The sequence below is a fragment of the Carassius auratus genome, chromosome 48 (assembly GCF_003368295.1).
Source record: "Carassius auratus strain Wakin chromosome 48, ASM336829v1, whole genome shotgun sequence".
NCBI lineage: Eukaryota > Metazoa > Chordata > Actinopteri > Cypriniformes > Cyprinidae > Carassius > Carassius auratus.
The window spans coordinates 2,998,778-3,015,202 of record NC_039290.1 but is presented as its reverse complement, the minus strand read 5'-3'; the positions used below and the strand labels follow the sequence as shown (position 1 = coordinate 3,015,202).

The 16,425-nt window shown below is 35.0% G+C and overlaps 1 protein-coding gene across 1 annotated transcript in view; it reads right to left on the bottom strand.

The window, feature by feature from the left end:
* Positions 1-366: 366 nt before the first annotated feature.
* LOC113065524 (complement C1q-like protein 4) overlaps positions 367-16,425 on the bottom strand; it is a 16,181-nt gene continuing 122 nt past the window's right edge. The window contains exons 1-2 of the mRNA XM_026236835.1: positions 15,274-16,425; positions 367-1,873 (exon numbers count right to left, since the gene is read on the bottom strand). The exon at positions 15,274-16,425 is cut by the window's right edge and continues 122 nt beyond it. Of these exons, the coding sequence (XP_026092620.1) occupies positions 1,694-1,873; positions 15,274-15,816 (723 nt within the window). The 5' untranslated portion in view covers positions 15,817-16,425 and the 3' untranslated portion in view covers positions 367-1,693. The remainder of the gene's footprint in view (positions 1,874-15,273) is intronic.

Below are 16,425 nucleotides of genomic sequence, written 5' to 3'. Positions count from 1 at the left end.
CCGATTCACCAAAGCCTTAAGGCCGGAATGTCATTACCTCTCGCTTTTAATTAAAGGATTCTCTCTTCGTTTTAGCCGTGACATGCACAGGTAGAATCCTAGTATTGTCGTTGTTCTTGTTTTTATTTTATTTTCTCTCTCTCTCTCTTTAAGACACTGAATTTTCATTAATAGAACTGACTTTTTTCTTCTTAAATGAGTGTAGTACAGAATATTCATGACAGAAATAATCTTTCCCATATTTATATATTGTTATTTTAGTATTCACCTAACATGTTGCAAGGATTTTGTATAGTCAGCTGTATAAATGTGACAAAAAATGAGGCAGACGTATTTGTATATTATTTATTATTGAATTGCTTAGGGAATGTTTTTGGTGTTTTGACATGTTATTTGTATAGGTGTATTTGCACATGGCTTGACTTGGATCGACAACTCCGTCCTGTTGTATTTCTTCGAAATGATTTATCATTCAAACCTTTGGCCTTTTTTATTTGATGAGGTTTCTCATGAAATAGTGACCTTGCTGGGCTTGATATCACAGAAAAATGTATAGAGCTTGATTTATTTATTTGTATATTGTATAGAAAACATATTCAAAAATATAATACATAAAAACTCATTGATCACTGTGAAAGTGTATTGGCCATTACGTTCCTAATTAATTAAATTAATTTCTTCTAATTTTGTTTGCCTATTTTCTCTTAAATTGAAAATCGATAAATCTAGAATATCTGTTTAAATAATTCTGCAACATAATGCTAATATGATATAAAATGTTACACTTCCTTTGTAAAGTGTAACATTTTCATTTTGAATACATACCATACAGAGTTTTATATCATAATATCTTTTATTAGACTTACACAGAAGGGAACAACATCCTCCCCTTCATTCATTTCATTTATTTGTGTGATTAAAACATTGTATTTTGGTTAAATTTGAATAGTGAAGAGTCTTATTAGCCTTAATCAATACATCAATGTTCTGGACCGGCCCATATTCTTTAGACAGATTTGAAATCTATATATCTGGTTGTAGTGAGCCATTGTGTGTAATTACACTCCTGTGTGTCCACATGTATTAGCCATATTTCTAATTCCACACAGACAGCATAAGCAGTTACTTTAAGTCAAATAAATTGAACAAGAAGACTTAGATTAATCACTAGCCCTGCAATGTGTGCGCACGCATATGTATATATATATATATATGTGTGCACTACGGCTCCGTCTAGTGAGTGAAAATGACATTTACGCACTAATTTTCTTTCAGGTCCAGCCATGTGTAAATGCATCTCAGTTCACCATTTAAAGCATGTCGACTAGTGAGTTTAAATCTCTGGTTTTGAATGACACACAAAATGGAGACAAGTACACTAACAAGTACACATGAAAATATGAGTGTGTCACTGTCCAGGATAGATATAGACATATATTTATATGCATTTTAATTTAAGTTTGGGAGTAGTGTATAGTTATAATTTACACACATACAAACAGCGTGTCAGAAATTCCCTTGCTTTATGAAAGAAACTGGTTGCGATTATGTATGTCAAGCCCTTCTGCTCCGTATAAACCATGTCCGTTTCTTTCAAGCCTGTTTGGTGTGTGTACGTAGCTGTTTGAGTGTGTGTGAGTGTGTGTGTTCATACACAGTACATCTGAGTGTGTAGAGCAGCATCGTGAGCAGGTCAGTCAGCATAGATGAGGAAACCAGAGAACGTGCTGTATTTGTTGGTGTTTCCTCCATGGACTTTCCCTCCGTCCAGCTGCACACAGACCTCATCTCCTACGTCTAAATGCAGGATCACACTGTTGGAGGCGTAGTCATAATTCTGATCAGCGTCCTGGGCGATAGCGCTGGCCCTCACCTGTCACACACGGGAGAAATGAAGCCATGGTTAGAGGAAGGACACAGAGCAGATCGCAACAATATTCCTGTACACTTGAATGATACTGAAATGTAGATGAAGCATTTATAATCATTTAGTGATGATCATTAGACCAAACAACAAAATACGACTAAAGCGCAACATCATGAAATGTGACATTTGGAGCTTTTAAAATGACGCAACAACTTCAGATGGTGAAATATATTATAAATAAGCACAGACTGCATTCAGTGACTTTTTCACTATCATATATGAGAGGAGAAATGAATAAGTATGATTTTTGATGTTTCTAAAATAAATGCAGAAACCACTATAACACCATTTTGAGCTTGGAAAGATTTTGATTTGTTAAACCTTTAGAACTAAAGGTAATTACTGTATAACATAATATTAGCATGAATAATTTAATATAAATGTTTTGTAATTTTATATATATATATATATATATATATATATATATATATATATATATATATATATATATGTATATATATATATATTAGGGATGCACGATATTGGATTTTGGCCGATATTCGATATGCCGATATTTTCAAAATAATTTTGGCCGATGCCGATACCGATATCGATATATATACATATATATACTGATATATTTAAACTTTAATTTTACTGAAGAGAAATCCATGTATCTCTTCTGTACTGATTCTACCATAAATGTATTATTTTACAAATGTAGACTGACATTCACATCTGAAAAACAGGTCAATTATTTCACTTGGAGAATATCGGTTTGGCTCATCGGCAGAAATATTCATATCGGCCGATACCGATAATGGTCATTTTGAGCTTTTATCGGCCGATACCGATATTGTGCCGATATTATCGTGCATCCCTAATATATATATATATATATATATAATGTATAATGTAAAAAAAAATTAACAGACAAAAATGTAAAGATTTTATTGGAAATATTTTATTATTATTATTATTTAATTATAGAAGAGAAATAAGAAAAATAATATTATTAACAAATGAACAACAATTACAAATCATTTTAAAAATTTTAATATTCAAAATAATAAACAATATTTTTTTAATTAAATTAATTGACAAAAATTAGGAATTATAATTGATTTCATGATCTTTCCAGTTCCTTCTGAGGGAAAGAAATAATAGTTAAATTTTTTTTTTTTTTTTTACATTACAGATTATATGCTTTTATTAAATATTGGCAGAAACCACTATAAAACCATTTCCAGGTTGGAAAGATTTAGGTTTGTACTACAGAACTAGAAAGATACTTAAGACAAAACAGGTTAGAAAATACTGCGCTGTAATCATATCTCTTCATACAAATGCTGTCTTGCCTTTTTTATCATCTGTATGGCAGTGGAAAGGAGTCATTATTAAATGATACTCTGACAAGGGCTGGTCAGGTTAAATGGATGCGGCTGCAGATAGCCCGCTGACCTCCACCTCAATTGAGAAAGCAGTCACGCTCTCTCCTATTTATCTGCTGACAGAGATCATGTAGCTAGAACTTTATGGGATGGGTGATGCTAAAACTGTACTATATCTCTTCCTCGTATTGACCTGCTGAATTTAATCACAAGCGCACATATCATGCAAACCGCAATGAGACTGTTTGCTGGAGACTTGGACTCATTTAAATTCTGCTTGAGAGATCAGCCGTATTGACTCCCAGCAGTGGATCTGAAACTTGTTTGTTAACATTTTAAATTGAGATTAGTCATGTGGTCAGACAGAAGTACATTCCTGCATAAAGATGCAATTAAAAAGAACCAAGACCTGTGGTAAAACAGATCCATTAAAGTTTGGTATCCTTGCAATACAAAGCAGACATTAGCGGTGTGATATTTTATCATAATTGTTTGTATCTGCTCTAAACTCAAGTATTCTAAACAGAAATAAAATGGATAATGTTTTAGCAGACAGGTGTCAGATGATAGACAGTAGTTGTCAGGCATTTTGCTCGGCCGTGTTATAGCCACTCAATCTCTGTCAGGTTTCCTAAATATATGGAGCGAGTCTATTCTAGGAAAAAAAATACAATGATATGCACGGTGTCAGTAAACATCCTCATATAACATGCCATCACTCACTCAAAAGCCTCTTGTTTTATTGGGTGTGTTATTCCCCTGAGAAACACCCACAACCACAGCCCACATAAAACACACTGACCCCAGACAGAGATAAACTCCTTCCCATATCCATAATCTAATAACCCCACTCCATTACCATCATGATACTGTCAACGTCTGCACATTGTCCTGAGTGGAGACTACAGCCATTTAGATGCTTTATTGAATACCAATCTGTATAATGATGTTAGGGAGGTTTACAATGCAGCGCTGTAGGACAAATATATCAGTTTTAAATTGATTTTGCATAGCAGTGATAGATATTTGTCATTTGTAATTTAAAACAAAATACCATTGCATGTTTAAACAAGCTGTGTAGAGACATAACATTCACTGTGTAACATTAACTGTGAATATTAATAATAATAAAAATCATAATGAAAGATGTTTTATTAATCAGAATAATAGTAATTATTATTGATCATATTAATTATAATAATTAAATAATACATATATCAATAAAATCAAGATTGTTATAATCATAATAATAATAAATAATAATAATAATATTTTTTTTTTTTGCCATTTAAATTGTCACAAATATATTTTCCTTTTTTAAAAATGGTAACAATAATAATAACTACAATTATTATTTATCACTTTAATGATAATAGTTAAATTAAATCTATTAATCTAATCATTATTGATATACAACTATATTATAAACTACTATACTTTTTGCTATTTAAATGATCACAAATATATTTAAATAAATAAATAAGTTACCCAATCTCTGAGTACTGTTGTTGTGTCCTACTTTTAACCGACTCAGCGAATAGTGTCATTTATCTGAGCACAATATGCTGTAGTTAAGTGATTAAATTATTGTGTCAATATAATTTAAAAAATATATATATATCAGTCATGGCAAACTATAATATAGACGTTTAGATGTGTATATCTTGTTTCATGTGAAGATATTCATTGTGTTGAAGTGTGTTGTGAAAAAGCATTTTTGGCTTGTCCCTGTTCAGCCTGCATCAAACAGTTGTGTTGAGTTGCTAGTCTCTGGAGAAACCCCTTTTCCAACTATATCTAAAAAAACAAATGACTACAGATATAACTATGCAATCTTTCATTTGGGTGAATGCAATCTTTGGTATGTGTGACTGAATACCTATCAGTGCAACAATATTTTCTTTATATTACACATATCTGAATTATTTTGACTGCAATGCAATTTGAGAAAACTCAAAAAGATCCACAAAGACCATAAAATTGAGAGGGACACTATGTGCATCATTCCACTTCTTGCAGTGACAGTCTGGCCTCCTCTCCCTATCAACGCACAGTGTACGTCATTCTCCTCATTATTTTGGTTAAGTGGGCAAAGGGGCAGTTTCTCCCTCTGGCATACCCTTGTGTTCGATACGACAACACGAGCGGTCACTTTAATTAGCAGACATCCGGCAAAGACCATTTAAGACATTTCTTGGCTTCCATTGATTCTCATCTTGTATTTTTGGGATCAGTTACACTGAATCTGAGCGCCCGGGGTTTAGACATATCCCGCAAAGCGCGCTTGTTAGATGCTTCCCGGCATTTATCAAATATAAGTGATATGAAAGCTTGTCTTGGAGGGAGCGGGAGAGAGGCATTTTAGGATTGCCGTTGACTGCACCGGAGATGGATATTGACATGGGAGCCGACTACTTGTGAAACGCCACGCTTACTTGATCTCAGCGAGATCCTGGCTGTGAGCAGGGACCCTCGGGCCTGCTGGGGGCTTGTTCTGCCAGGCCTTTTCATTAGCAGGGAGGGGAAGGATGGAGCGGGGCACATCTGCGGCAGATTTTTATACATAACCAGAGCCGAGGAGAAAGACAGGGGTTGAAGGTGAAAATAGGAGGGGGAGATTCGGATAACAGTCTGATCAAGCAAAGCTGTTTTGTGAGAGCAGCGAGATGCGAGGGTATATAAAGTCTTGTTTTTATCAGTGATGCCATGCTCCAGCGGTAATAAAACTGACAGGATTCATTCTCTGTGATATACAGACCTCTTAGAGTAGAGACAATGGAAAACTAGCTCTTAAACTTACCTAAGGGATCGAGCACACGGGAGGGGGAAGACTCAAGTAAAAAATAAAAAAGGAACAGTTTTTGAATAGCTCCGTTTCGCCTCAAAGGGAGAATAAAATTTGTTTAGCTTCTTCAGAGAGTTGTGCTTAATTGGGATACTGTAAAAGCGTGGGATTGCATACTAATAGTCCAAGTGCATGCTATAACAGTTACAAGCTCAGTGAACATAGCTTCAATCACTGTGTGGATATAATCAACTGGTTAAAGGGTTAGTTCACCTTAAATGTAAATTTGGTGATCATTCACTCACTCTCAAGTCATTCTAAATCATTATAAGACAAAAAAAAGATGCTTTGAGGAATGTCAGGGTTTAAAACGACTTTGGTCCCTATTGACTGCCATTGACTCAAAAGCACCCTTTTTTTTTTTTTTTTTTTTGCAGAAGAAAGAATCTCATACACGTGTGAATACATGATGTCAGAATTGTCATTTTTAGTTGAACTATCCCTTAAAAGTGACACCATGTAAAATGTAATGAGTATGTAATGAGTTTATACCATTTCCCTTAAAATTATTTGGCAATTGACTATAGTCCAATTTCAGTATGTGCAAAAATTTATTAGGTTTTATTGTGGGCGGAGCCTATCTGGTGGCAGAAAATGACAGTTTTAACTTAGCAGTCTAAGCAAGCCATAAAATAAAATTACAAAAAATGTCATCTTGAGTTTATATTAAAGAATTATTTATAATTCTTTAAATTCTAAGATTATATCTTACAATTCTGGTAAGAAAAGTCAACTTGTCATTCTCTCTTTTTCCCTCAGCCCAGAATCATGAGTTTATAATGAGTTTCATGAGTTTTTTCTCAGAATTGACAAACTCGCAATTGCTGAGTTGAATGAAGTCAGAATTTTGAGAGAATTGTGAGATAAAATAGGTAAATGGTATGTTTTAGGTTTAAATAGTATTTCAAGCTTTAACTATAGGGCTAATACCATATCACCCCATGTGAATATTATATAGACCTATTTTCAAATCTAATTTATGCTTTAAAACAGGGTTATCACAGCAGGTTTCGTCCATGGTTTGTCCGTTTAAATGCCTGCGATTCTGCGTTTAGCTTCAAATGGCGTCTTTGACAACATTATTATATAAAAATTATCTGCATTCTGATTCTGACATCCAAAGGCACAACAACATAGTTTTTCTCTTATACCATGGATTTTTCCTTCCATTTGTTACCAGTGTTTTTCTGCCACCACAATACACGCACAGCTGCAAGTGATGTAATTGTGACGTTTACTCCAAATTAATCTATATGCATGGTTAGTTCCAGCTCAGTCATTTCCGGTCAATGTGCTATAAGGGGATTGCCCTTTGCTCGATTTATCTACATAATCCATTCACAATTTGAAGAAAAGTTTTTTTTGTCTAAGAAGACCAAACACCCACATGTACAGTTTAAGGAATTACAAACACGGTAGTCAAAAATTAGGTGAGTGAATCTGCTAAATTGTGCAATTTGTCATTACAATGACTGACAGTCATAAAGCAAACAGATAGAACAAAACATCAGACAAGCCACTGTCAAAAACAGAGCTGTGCATTAAAGGGGTCATCATACACTACATGCACATTTACAAGTTGTTTGAACTGAAATGTGTGTTGGCAGTGTGTACACAAACCCCCTTTAATGCTAAAAATCCACCCAGTGTTTTTTTTTTATTTTTATCTTGTTAAATCATTTCCCCTTTCTCAAATCAAGCTGATCTCAGATGCCTGTTTGTGTGACATCCTGAGTGAGCTGTCATCAGTCTGCCATTGTTTCACCACCGTAGTAGATGTAGACAAAGGCTGTGTTCCATTTCACTTTTAGACATGCACTCGTGAACTTCCCACCGCCATTTTGAAGTGTTTTCCACTTCTTCAAGTCGACGAGAGACATTTACAACATATCCTCGACCACTTGATTTTGACATAGGGAGCCAATCTGCTTCAGATGCACACACATTTAATTTATCCCCTACCCAAACAACAATATATATATTGCAATGATATATATGATAGCAATGTAGGATTATAAAAACATTATGAACAGCAGCAATGTGAGAACAGTGGTAATAAATACAGTTGGATGAGTGTGCAAAAGTATTGTTAAACAATGTATTCTATGCAAAATAACAGTAGTGCAATGATATTTTTATAGAAATAGTTTACTGTGTACAAAAATATCATTGCACTACTGTTATTTTGCATAGAATACACTGTTTAACAATACTTTTGCAGACTCATCCAACTGTATTTATTACCACAGAGCTAATGAAAAGAAAGTGAAATGAAATTAAAAATGATTTGTCCCACAAACAAATAATTTGTGATCCAGCTTCACCAACAGAAGGAGTGAGTATAAGGTTTTTTTAATGAATCATTGTAAATCATCTTTCCTAATAATGTGCTAATTAGCAAGTTTCAGGATCAATACAGCTAAGTAAACAGTCGGCCAGAGAGCAGCTGGGAAAAGAGGGGTGGGGTCAGCAGAGCTCATTTGCATTTAAAGGAAAATGCTACAAAACAGCTTGCTCTGAAAAGAGATGTTTTTGACAGGGTAAACAAGGTGTTGTTTTACACTACCATTAAGAAATTTTAACCAAACTATGTTACAGACTTTCATTAAGACCATAAAGAATCACATCAACTTCTGGAAAATGTGCATCAAATGACCCAGGTGATTCAGGCTAAATTCAGAGTAACAAAACTACAGCAGCAGCAAGTCTGTTTGCTGAATATATTTAGCAGCTTCTACGTTTTTTTCTTCTTCTTTTTTTTCCTTAAAAATTTAACATTTTGTTTTTAAATTAAATCTAAAAATATTTCAAAATATTTTTTGTGCATGTTTTAGTAAATCGAGGGAACGAATTAGTAAATCGTGCACACGATTTAGACTTATATTTTTTCCTGCATGTCATGTGCGGGGCTCCGTACACGAGACTTCTTGTATTTGCTATACTTTATACTTCAGTACAGTAAAAGTACTAAAATTTGTTATAATAGCAAAAGCAAAATCCAAAAGCAAGATGTGAAAAAACAAGGGAGTTGAAATGGCAACTGAGTGATCCTCTGCTGTCATCTACTGGTTATAATGGTAATTTCATATCATTTTCATATTAAAGGGGCATATGGTGCGATTTACATTTTTCTTTCTCTTTGGAGTGTTACAAGCTTTTGGTGGATAATAAAGATCTGTAAAGTTGCAAAGACTAAAGACTCAAATCCAAAGAGATATTCTTTATAAAAGGTAAGACTCTCCCTTTAAACGCCCAAAAACGGCTCGTTCTAACACACCCCCACATGTCTACGTCACTATCTGGAAATATTTGCTTAACACCACTCAAATGTTCATGCAATGACTTTGTAGAAAACGACACGTTTGAGAGAGGCGGGGCATAGAGGACCAACAATAATGTACAGCATTTGAAAAATAATGAGTTTTTTGAATATTAAAGTATGTTAACATATTCTGTTTCACCAAATACACAAAATAATGATCTTTAAAAAAGCATCATATGACCCATTTAAAAGTCTTTGTTTTCCGCCAGGAGACATTTTTGGCAATTTTTTTCATGTCATCTTTATGAATAAAAAGTGAATCTTTAAAGTGAATTTTACTGCAAAGCTGTAGAATTGAGAAATAATAAAGGCTTTACAACATTATAAGTGTTTTTAAAATATGTTCAAGACTATGAAAGTTAGTTATTGATTTTCAAGAATGCCATTATGATGTTGTTTACGAGATAGCATCGCTAACTAGCTAAAGTTTACCTAAAAGGTTATGATAATGTTTAGTTGTCAGCATTTAAATGTACAATTAAGTTTCTAGGTACTCTCCTGGGATTCCCAGGCTCAGCATTTAAAATGATATGTTGTTAAAAGCTGTTAAATAACATGAAACTGTATGTTATTGCCGTGATCATTATTTACAGTGGTGCAGTTATTTTGTTTCTCAGTTTCTGACAAGAACGGGGAAGGAGAAGTTTCTGTGAGGGTCTCAAGTGTCTCTACCTATTTATGTCTCTACCTTATTTATGTGGAAGTTCTAAAGAACGCTCCGTGCATATGTTCAATTAAAAGGTGTGCAATTAGAGATCACCACAATTAGAGATGACCAAATACACTCATTATATCGCTACCGGACTATGTACATGTCATTGCACTGGGAGACATTTATTAGAGCAGGTACTGGTCATTAACAGACAGGCGATGACATTTTTAACACTAGCGTGTGAAAGAGCTCGACCTTTTGGAGGTCTATTAAAAGAGCATGTGACAGGTGAAAAAGGGGAAAAAGAAATGGTGGAACGATTAAGCAACAGAAAGGACAGAGTGTAGATTAGTCTACTTTGAACAGAGGTTCAGACAAAGGGTTTGGGAAACTACATTGAAGCTGAGGGACCATAAATTAAAAGATTAACAGCACACAACACGTTAATTATGAGGAAGAAGCATGCAGATGCTAAATCAGAGATGATGTATGACCCTGGTGTCATATTTTGACTTGCATTAGCATTAACGCAAACAAACCATTATTCCACAAGGACGATAAAAGAACCACCAATAATGCTAGCAGCATCAAATGCTTTTAACAAATCTCTTCATATGTTTATAGATCTTTATGCACTTATTTTATCAGCAGAGGTTATCTGATTATACAGAATAAAAATTAGAAGTTATTATTAAGTGATGTGCGATTTTTGACCCAAACAACACTTTGATGGGATCTGACAAGTAAAAATATTTTCTTGCGTATAGAATTCCTTTCAGCTGTGGCAGACGCTGTGAGACAGTGGCTAAATGCATAATGATGAAATTTCATTATGAATCCCTTTCAGTGGGCAATACACCAAATTAATTACAAGAAAAATGAAGATGACCTCATTAAATATTGATGGGGGCACTATTGATATATGATCACACCACTAATCCTTTCCATCTGTTATGAATTATTGTTACAAAAAAATTCATCTACTCTGATATATTGGCACAGTTTACAGATAAACAAAAATGCAAAAATCCTAAACTAAAAGGCAGTGTGTAATGATATGAACTTCTTACTCATCGGGAAGAAGGAGGCGGGAACCAGCGCACAATCAAAACATAATTTTAATAATCAGAAATAAACACAAAACGGCGCGTCAGCCCCTCACGGCGACTGACGCGCACAAATAAAAGCCAAAACATAAAATAATATCCCAGGCCTGGTCCTCTCTCGTCCTTCACGGTCGTCACTCCAGTTTTATATCCTTCCATCTCCTACGTGGGACTCGATACTGGCGGTGGGGCTCAGGTGTAGCTCATCTCCAATCACTACACCTGGCCTCACTCCTCGTTCCCACGCCTCTCGGCCCCGCCCCACTCGCCACACAGTGAAATATGGGTCACTCTTTAATTAATTAAATGTTCTAATTGTTTTAAGTTTTAAATATCACATATCCTGAAATAAACAACCAATATATATTAAAGTAGGTTTAACATGCAATGGTGTGGAAAAAATTAGATAAGGATTGGGGTTGCTAACAAAAGAAGTCAGTGAGCAGACAATTAATTTAAAATTAATTTAAAATTAATTAAAAACAATATTCATCATAAACAAATTTGTTCGAAAGCAATATATATATATATATATATATATATATATATATATATATATATATATATATATATATATATATATATATATATATGTCTAGGAAAAAAGTTATTAAAGAAACATAATGAAAATTGAATATAATCCATTCTTTTAAAGTTCTTTCTCTCTCTCTAAAATTTAGAAAATGTCCTGTAATTGAATCCTCATCCCTATAAGAAAGATCTAAATGATTTCAAATGTCTCTTTAGTTTTCAGTCCCGCTTACCTGTGAATTTTCTTTATTATCCACCTACATAATTTCCATTTCGAGTGGTACCAAAGGGTGCTAACTCACAGATCATTCAACAGTGACACTCTCACCAAACTCCTGGGACACTTTAGCCTCACATGTCTGAGGTCCTACAACAAGCAGGCCATCACAGTTGGTATCAAGAGACCAGCTTTCACTATCTGTCAAAACCACTGCACAGACAATGATCAGCCAGATGGTCATGCGGGCCTGCAACCAGGTACAGCAACATGCATGACACACTCTAGAGGATACCTGAGATACTTTTTTTTCACTTAATTAGCACCCTAACATTCACAGACAGCCATAATTAGCAAACAAATGCTAATGTCAGGATCCAGTCTTTTTATCTTTAAGATTCCTTGTTAACCTGTCAAACCGTGACATGTTTGGTGCTTCTCCATCTGTCTGTGGCTCTGTATTCATTTTTGTCCATGCGTATAAGCCTCCCAGAAGTCTCGTCTCTCTGCCCACTGTCTGCAGCTTTCTATTAAGCCATCTATCTTCCTTTCCTACCCTGATCTTTCTGTCAACCAGCCTAGGTGATTCTGCCATACTCTTAACTGTCATGGCTACCCTTGCGTCCTTCTCAGTCTGTCTCACAATTCACTTGTGCTCTTGAGCTTGTGGGCCACCCACTGGGGTGCCATACTGAACATGACCTCCACAATGAAGATGCAAGACGACTGTGTCAAAACTTGATTTTAAGATGAAGGTTAAAAACTATAATTTATTTCACTGCTTATTTTTTCTGTTTTGGTGTTGTTCCTTTCCAGCTTCTTCTGTAAAAGTGTTTCTTCAACGATAGTCACTTTTATTGATGTGGGCTTTTAAAAATAAAATTCCATTAAAACACACTATTCTCACTAGTTCAATTCATTTGTCTACCAACAATGTTTAATATAAAATATAGGGATTCAAATTATTTAAAGATTAATATATACACAGTTCTAAAAACATAATATTTTTATGATGGATTTTCATATTTTAATGTTAGAAACATTTGGATCTGGTCCAAAGGTAAAGCAATAAGATCTATACATAAAGGCATTTACATTTTCAAAATACAAAATTAATTTCATTTTTTTTTTTCAGTTAAATAAATTAAAACATTTCTTAAAAAAAGAAATATTATAATAAACAAAAAGAAGTCTGTGACTTAAAATATGTACACAAATATGTAAATCAAAAATTGCCTATTGTTAAAGTTTACATAAAATATTCTGCATTTTAAGGTAATATACAGACCACTGAAACACTACACATGTTTATTCATTTGAACTTAAAAATTGTTGAACTGGCTCCTAAAGATTGTAACTTGGTTCATTTCTGAATGGATCAACGTTTTTGAACCAATCAGTTGAAATAAGTGATTCAATGAGTCACTCATAATCACTTGTTGCCACCTACTGCCTGAAAAGACAACTGTCTGTGACACTGTTTTGCAAGAGATTTGAATTGAAATTATGATCTTTTAATTAATAATCATGAAGCTGCTTCACAAGCTATAACACAAAGAAAAAGAGAAAACATGTTTTAATAAAAAAATTGCATTTATTTGAAGAAACACCCTTATATGTAATTGCGATTCTCCACTCCAAAGCCTTTGACTTTCTGTGAACTCTGTGTTTCGGATATAGGCCTATAATATTCAATAGACATGGCTGTTTGAACATCCTTTTTTCAGCATTCAAAAATAACCTTTTACAAATTAAAATAAACCTCCTTATCCCAACGGACCACTGTCTGCTTTCAGATGACACTTCTGAGAATTCCAGTCTCTCAGCATCTGTCAAAAAATCTAGCATCCTTTTCACTTAAATATGCTCTGTACTTTCCATAGGTAGCTGCACAAATCAGCATCCTAGGAGCTCTTTAAAATCTTAAAGGCTACAAAAATTGTCATTTGTGTCAAAAATGGACTGCTGACTATATTTTAGGGGCTTGGGGAAGTGTCATTCCATTTGCAGTTTATCTGGTGTAGTGAGCAGTTAACCCACACACTTCTCTATTACATTTCAGGTCCTAGAGAGGAGTGAAGCAGTGCCACCTGATGTGCTCGAAATGGACATAATTGAGTGGACCAGAAAGATAATTAATGAGCAATCAATGAACATGCAAAAGAAGGGGGCACGTTTAGCATGCAGTGGATGCAATCTAAGAGTTATGAATGATTTAACAGCGGAAGCAGACTTGCATGACAATACAAAACTGTACGAGCCAGTCCAATTTAATCTACTATGTCTCTTATCAATTTTACAGGTGGGCCACTATATTAAACCAGAGGGTTTTTCTTTTTTCTTTTTACAACATAACACCAGACCTTCATTGCACAGTGAAATACAAATAAACATTTATTGTGTGCTTGGGTAAAACTGTTCATAAAAGGATATGTTACGATTGCCTCTCAAATAAAAAGGTCCAAGAGTGTGTCTTGATCTACAAAGGTCATACAGTCACTTAAAAACACTTCAGATAAACCTTTTCTCCTCTTGCTCATTTCCTGCCTTCAGACTTTAATTAATGTCAATGAATCAACGAATGACTAAATGTGGATACTTATTTTTTTTGTACATTCATTATTTAACTGGCAGTGGACCACACCATGACAGCTTTAACTGTTGAGTCGTATGACACATTTTTCGTTGATGAGTGAGATGTAAATATGATATTATTAAATTGTCAAAACATATAGCAATGCAACTGAGATAGTTTGGACAAACAGATAAGATATTCATGTCACAATTTTCCTTTTAGTCTTCTCCTGGTCAGCCTTGCAAAACAATACATCTGCGTCTAATTTACTTCCACGTTATTTAGTGCGATAATCAATTATACAATTTAATAGGAATTTTAATAAGAAAAAAATCTCATAATCCAACTATTCTGACTCCTCTAAATGAAGTTGACCTTAGTGGTGAAGCTCAATGTAGCGAACTGAGGAAAGAAGAAACTACTTCTTACTTTTCACTGCACACATAATATCTATAATAAAGTCCCCAAAATGAAATTCCTTTATCATTTACTCATACTTATGTCATTATACCCCTGTATAAGATGATATTTTGAAAAATGTCTCAGGTTTTTAGTTTTTAAAATGAAAGTCAGTGTAGTTCAGTGTTGTTTTGGAAAAAATTCTTCAACATATCTTTATTTTGTGCTACAGAAGTATCAAAGTCATACGGGTTTGGATGAAATTATAGATGTTAATGATTATAGTTTTTTTTTTTTTTTTCATTTTGGGGTGAACTATCCTTGAGCCAAAGATTTCATTTCAACCCCAAACAATGATAAATTCTTACCTGTCCATTCTTCTTCAGGTCCGCCCACATACTGGTCCCATCTCCTCCTCTCATCAGGACATGGTATGTGAAGAAGTAGATACCAGGTAGAGGGCATGTAAATTTTCCAGTGCTGGGCTCATAGTAGTTGCCAACATTGGTCACCACATCATCAAACTTGAGCACATCAGTGCCTTCATGCTGCTTGCGCAGGCCTGCGTAAAATGCAATCTTAGGGCTGTAGACTGATGGCACATAACCACCAGGCCCAGGACCAGGAGGCCCTTGTGGCCCTGGCTTTCCAGGCTCTCCAGGTGGTCCTCGTGGACCAGGCGGTCCTGGCATTCCCGAAGGTCCTCGATACCCAGATTTCCCTTTCCGGTTTGGAAAATCAACAGGTGCGGGTGAAACAGCCGTTAGCTCCTGGCCATGAGATGTGGTGTAGGGGTCACAAACCATCCGACAACTTCCTAGCATTTCATAATGGCTTCCCGCATTGCCGGCTCCTCCTCCTTTAGTGTTGTGAACCAGTAAAGGGATGGTGACCAGGAGAATCAGAACCATGGCCACACCTACTGCCGCTCCTATAACACGCTTGCGACGACTGATCCGGGAGGCAGCAAGCGTTAGAAAGTCCTCCTCTCCTTTAGATGGGATGGTGCCCGCCAGCGTGAAAGGTGGAGAAAAACTCACTAAAGTATGAAAGTAAATGTATGTTTGGGTACAAAAGAACAGCCAAAGAGCCACAGATATCTATAGAGCAGTGAGTAGAAGGATAGCAGATGAATTTATGGATGAGACAAGGAGACCAAGAAGGGTGTGGAGCTTACAGAAAAAAACGGTGCAATGGGACTTGTGGTAGGACAGAGTGGAGAGCCACAGGAAGATCTGAAGGAATGAAAAGGAACAGTGGAGGCTGCAACAGAAAGGTGTGGCACGGTAAAGAATGATTAAGAAAGATGATTACGGGAACACACAGTTTATGGTCACGTATTATATATTAACAATAGCAATTAAATGCAATATGGTGTTTTTTAAAGTGTTGGAATTTCCTGGTTAATAACAATACAGATATTTTCATTCATCCCCTTGCTTGTTAACATTAAATATACAATGAATACTCCAATACACAGAAGATGCTTTGAGGTTTTCCTTTGCATAAGCGAACAAAAA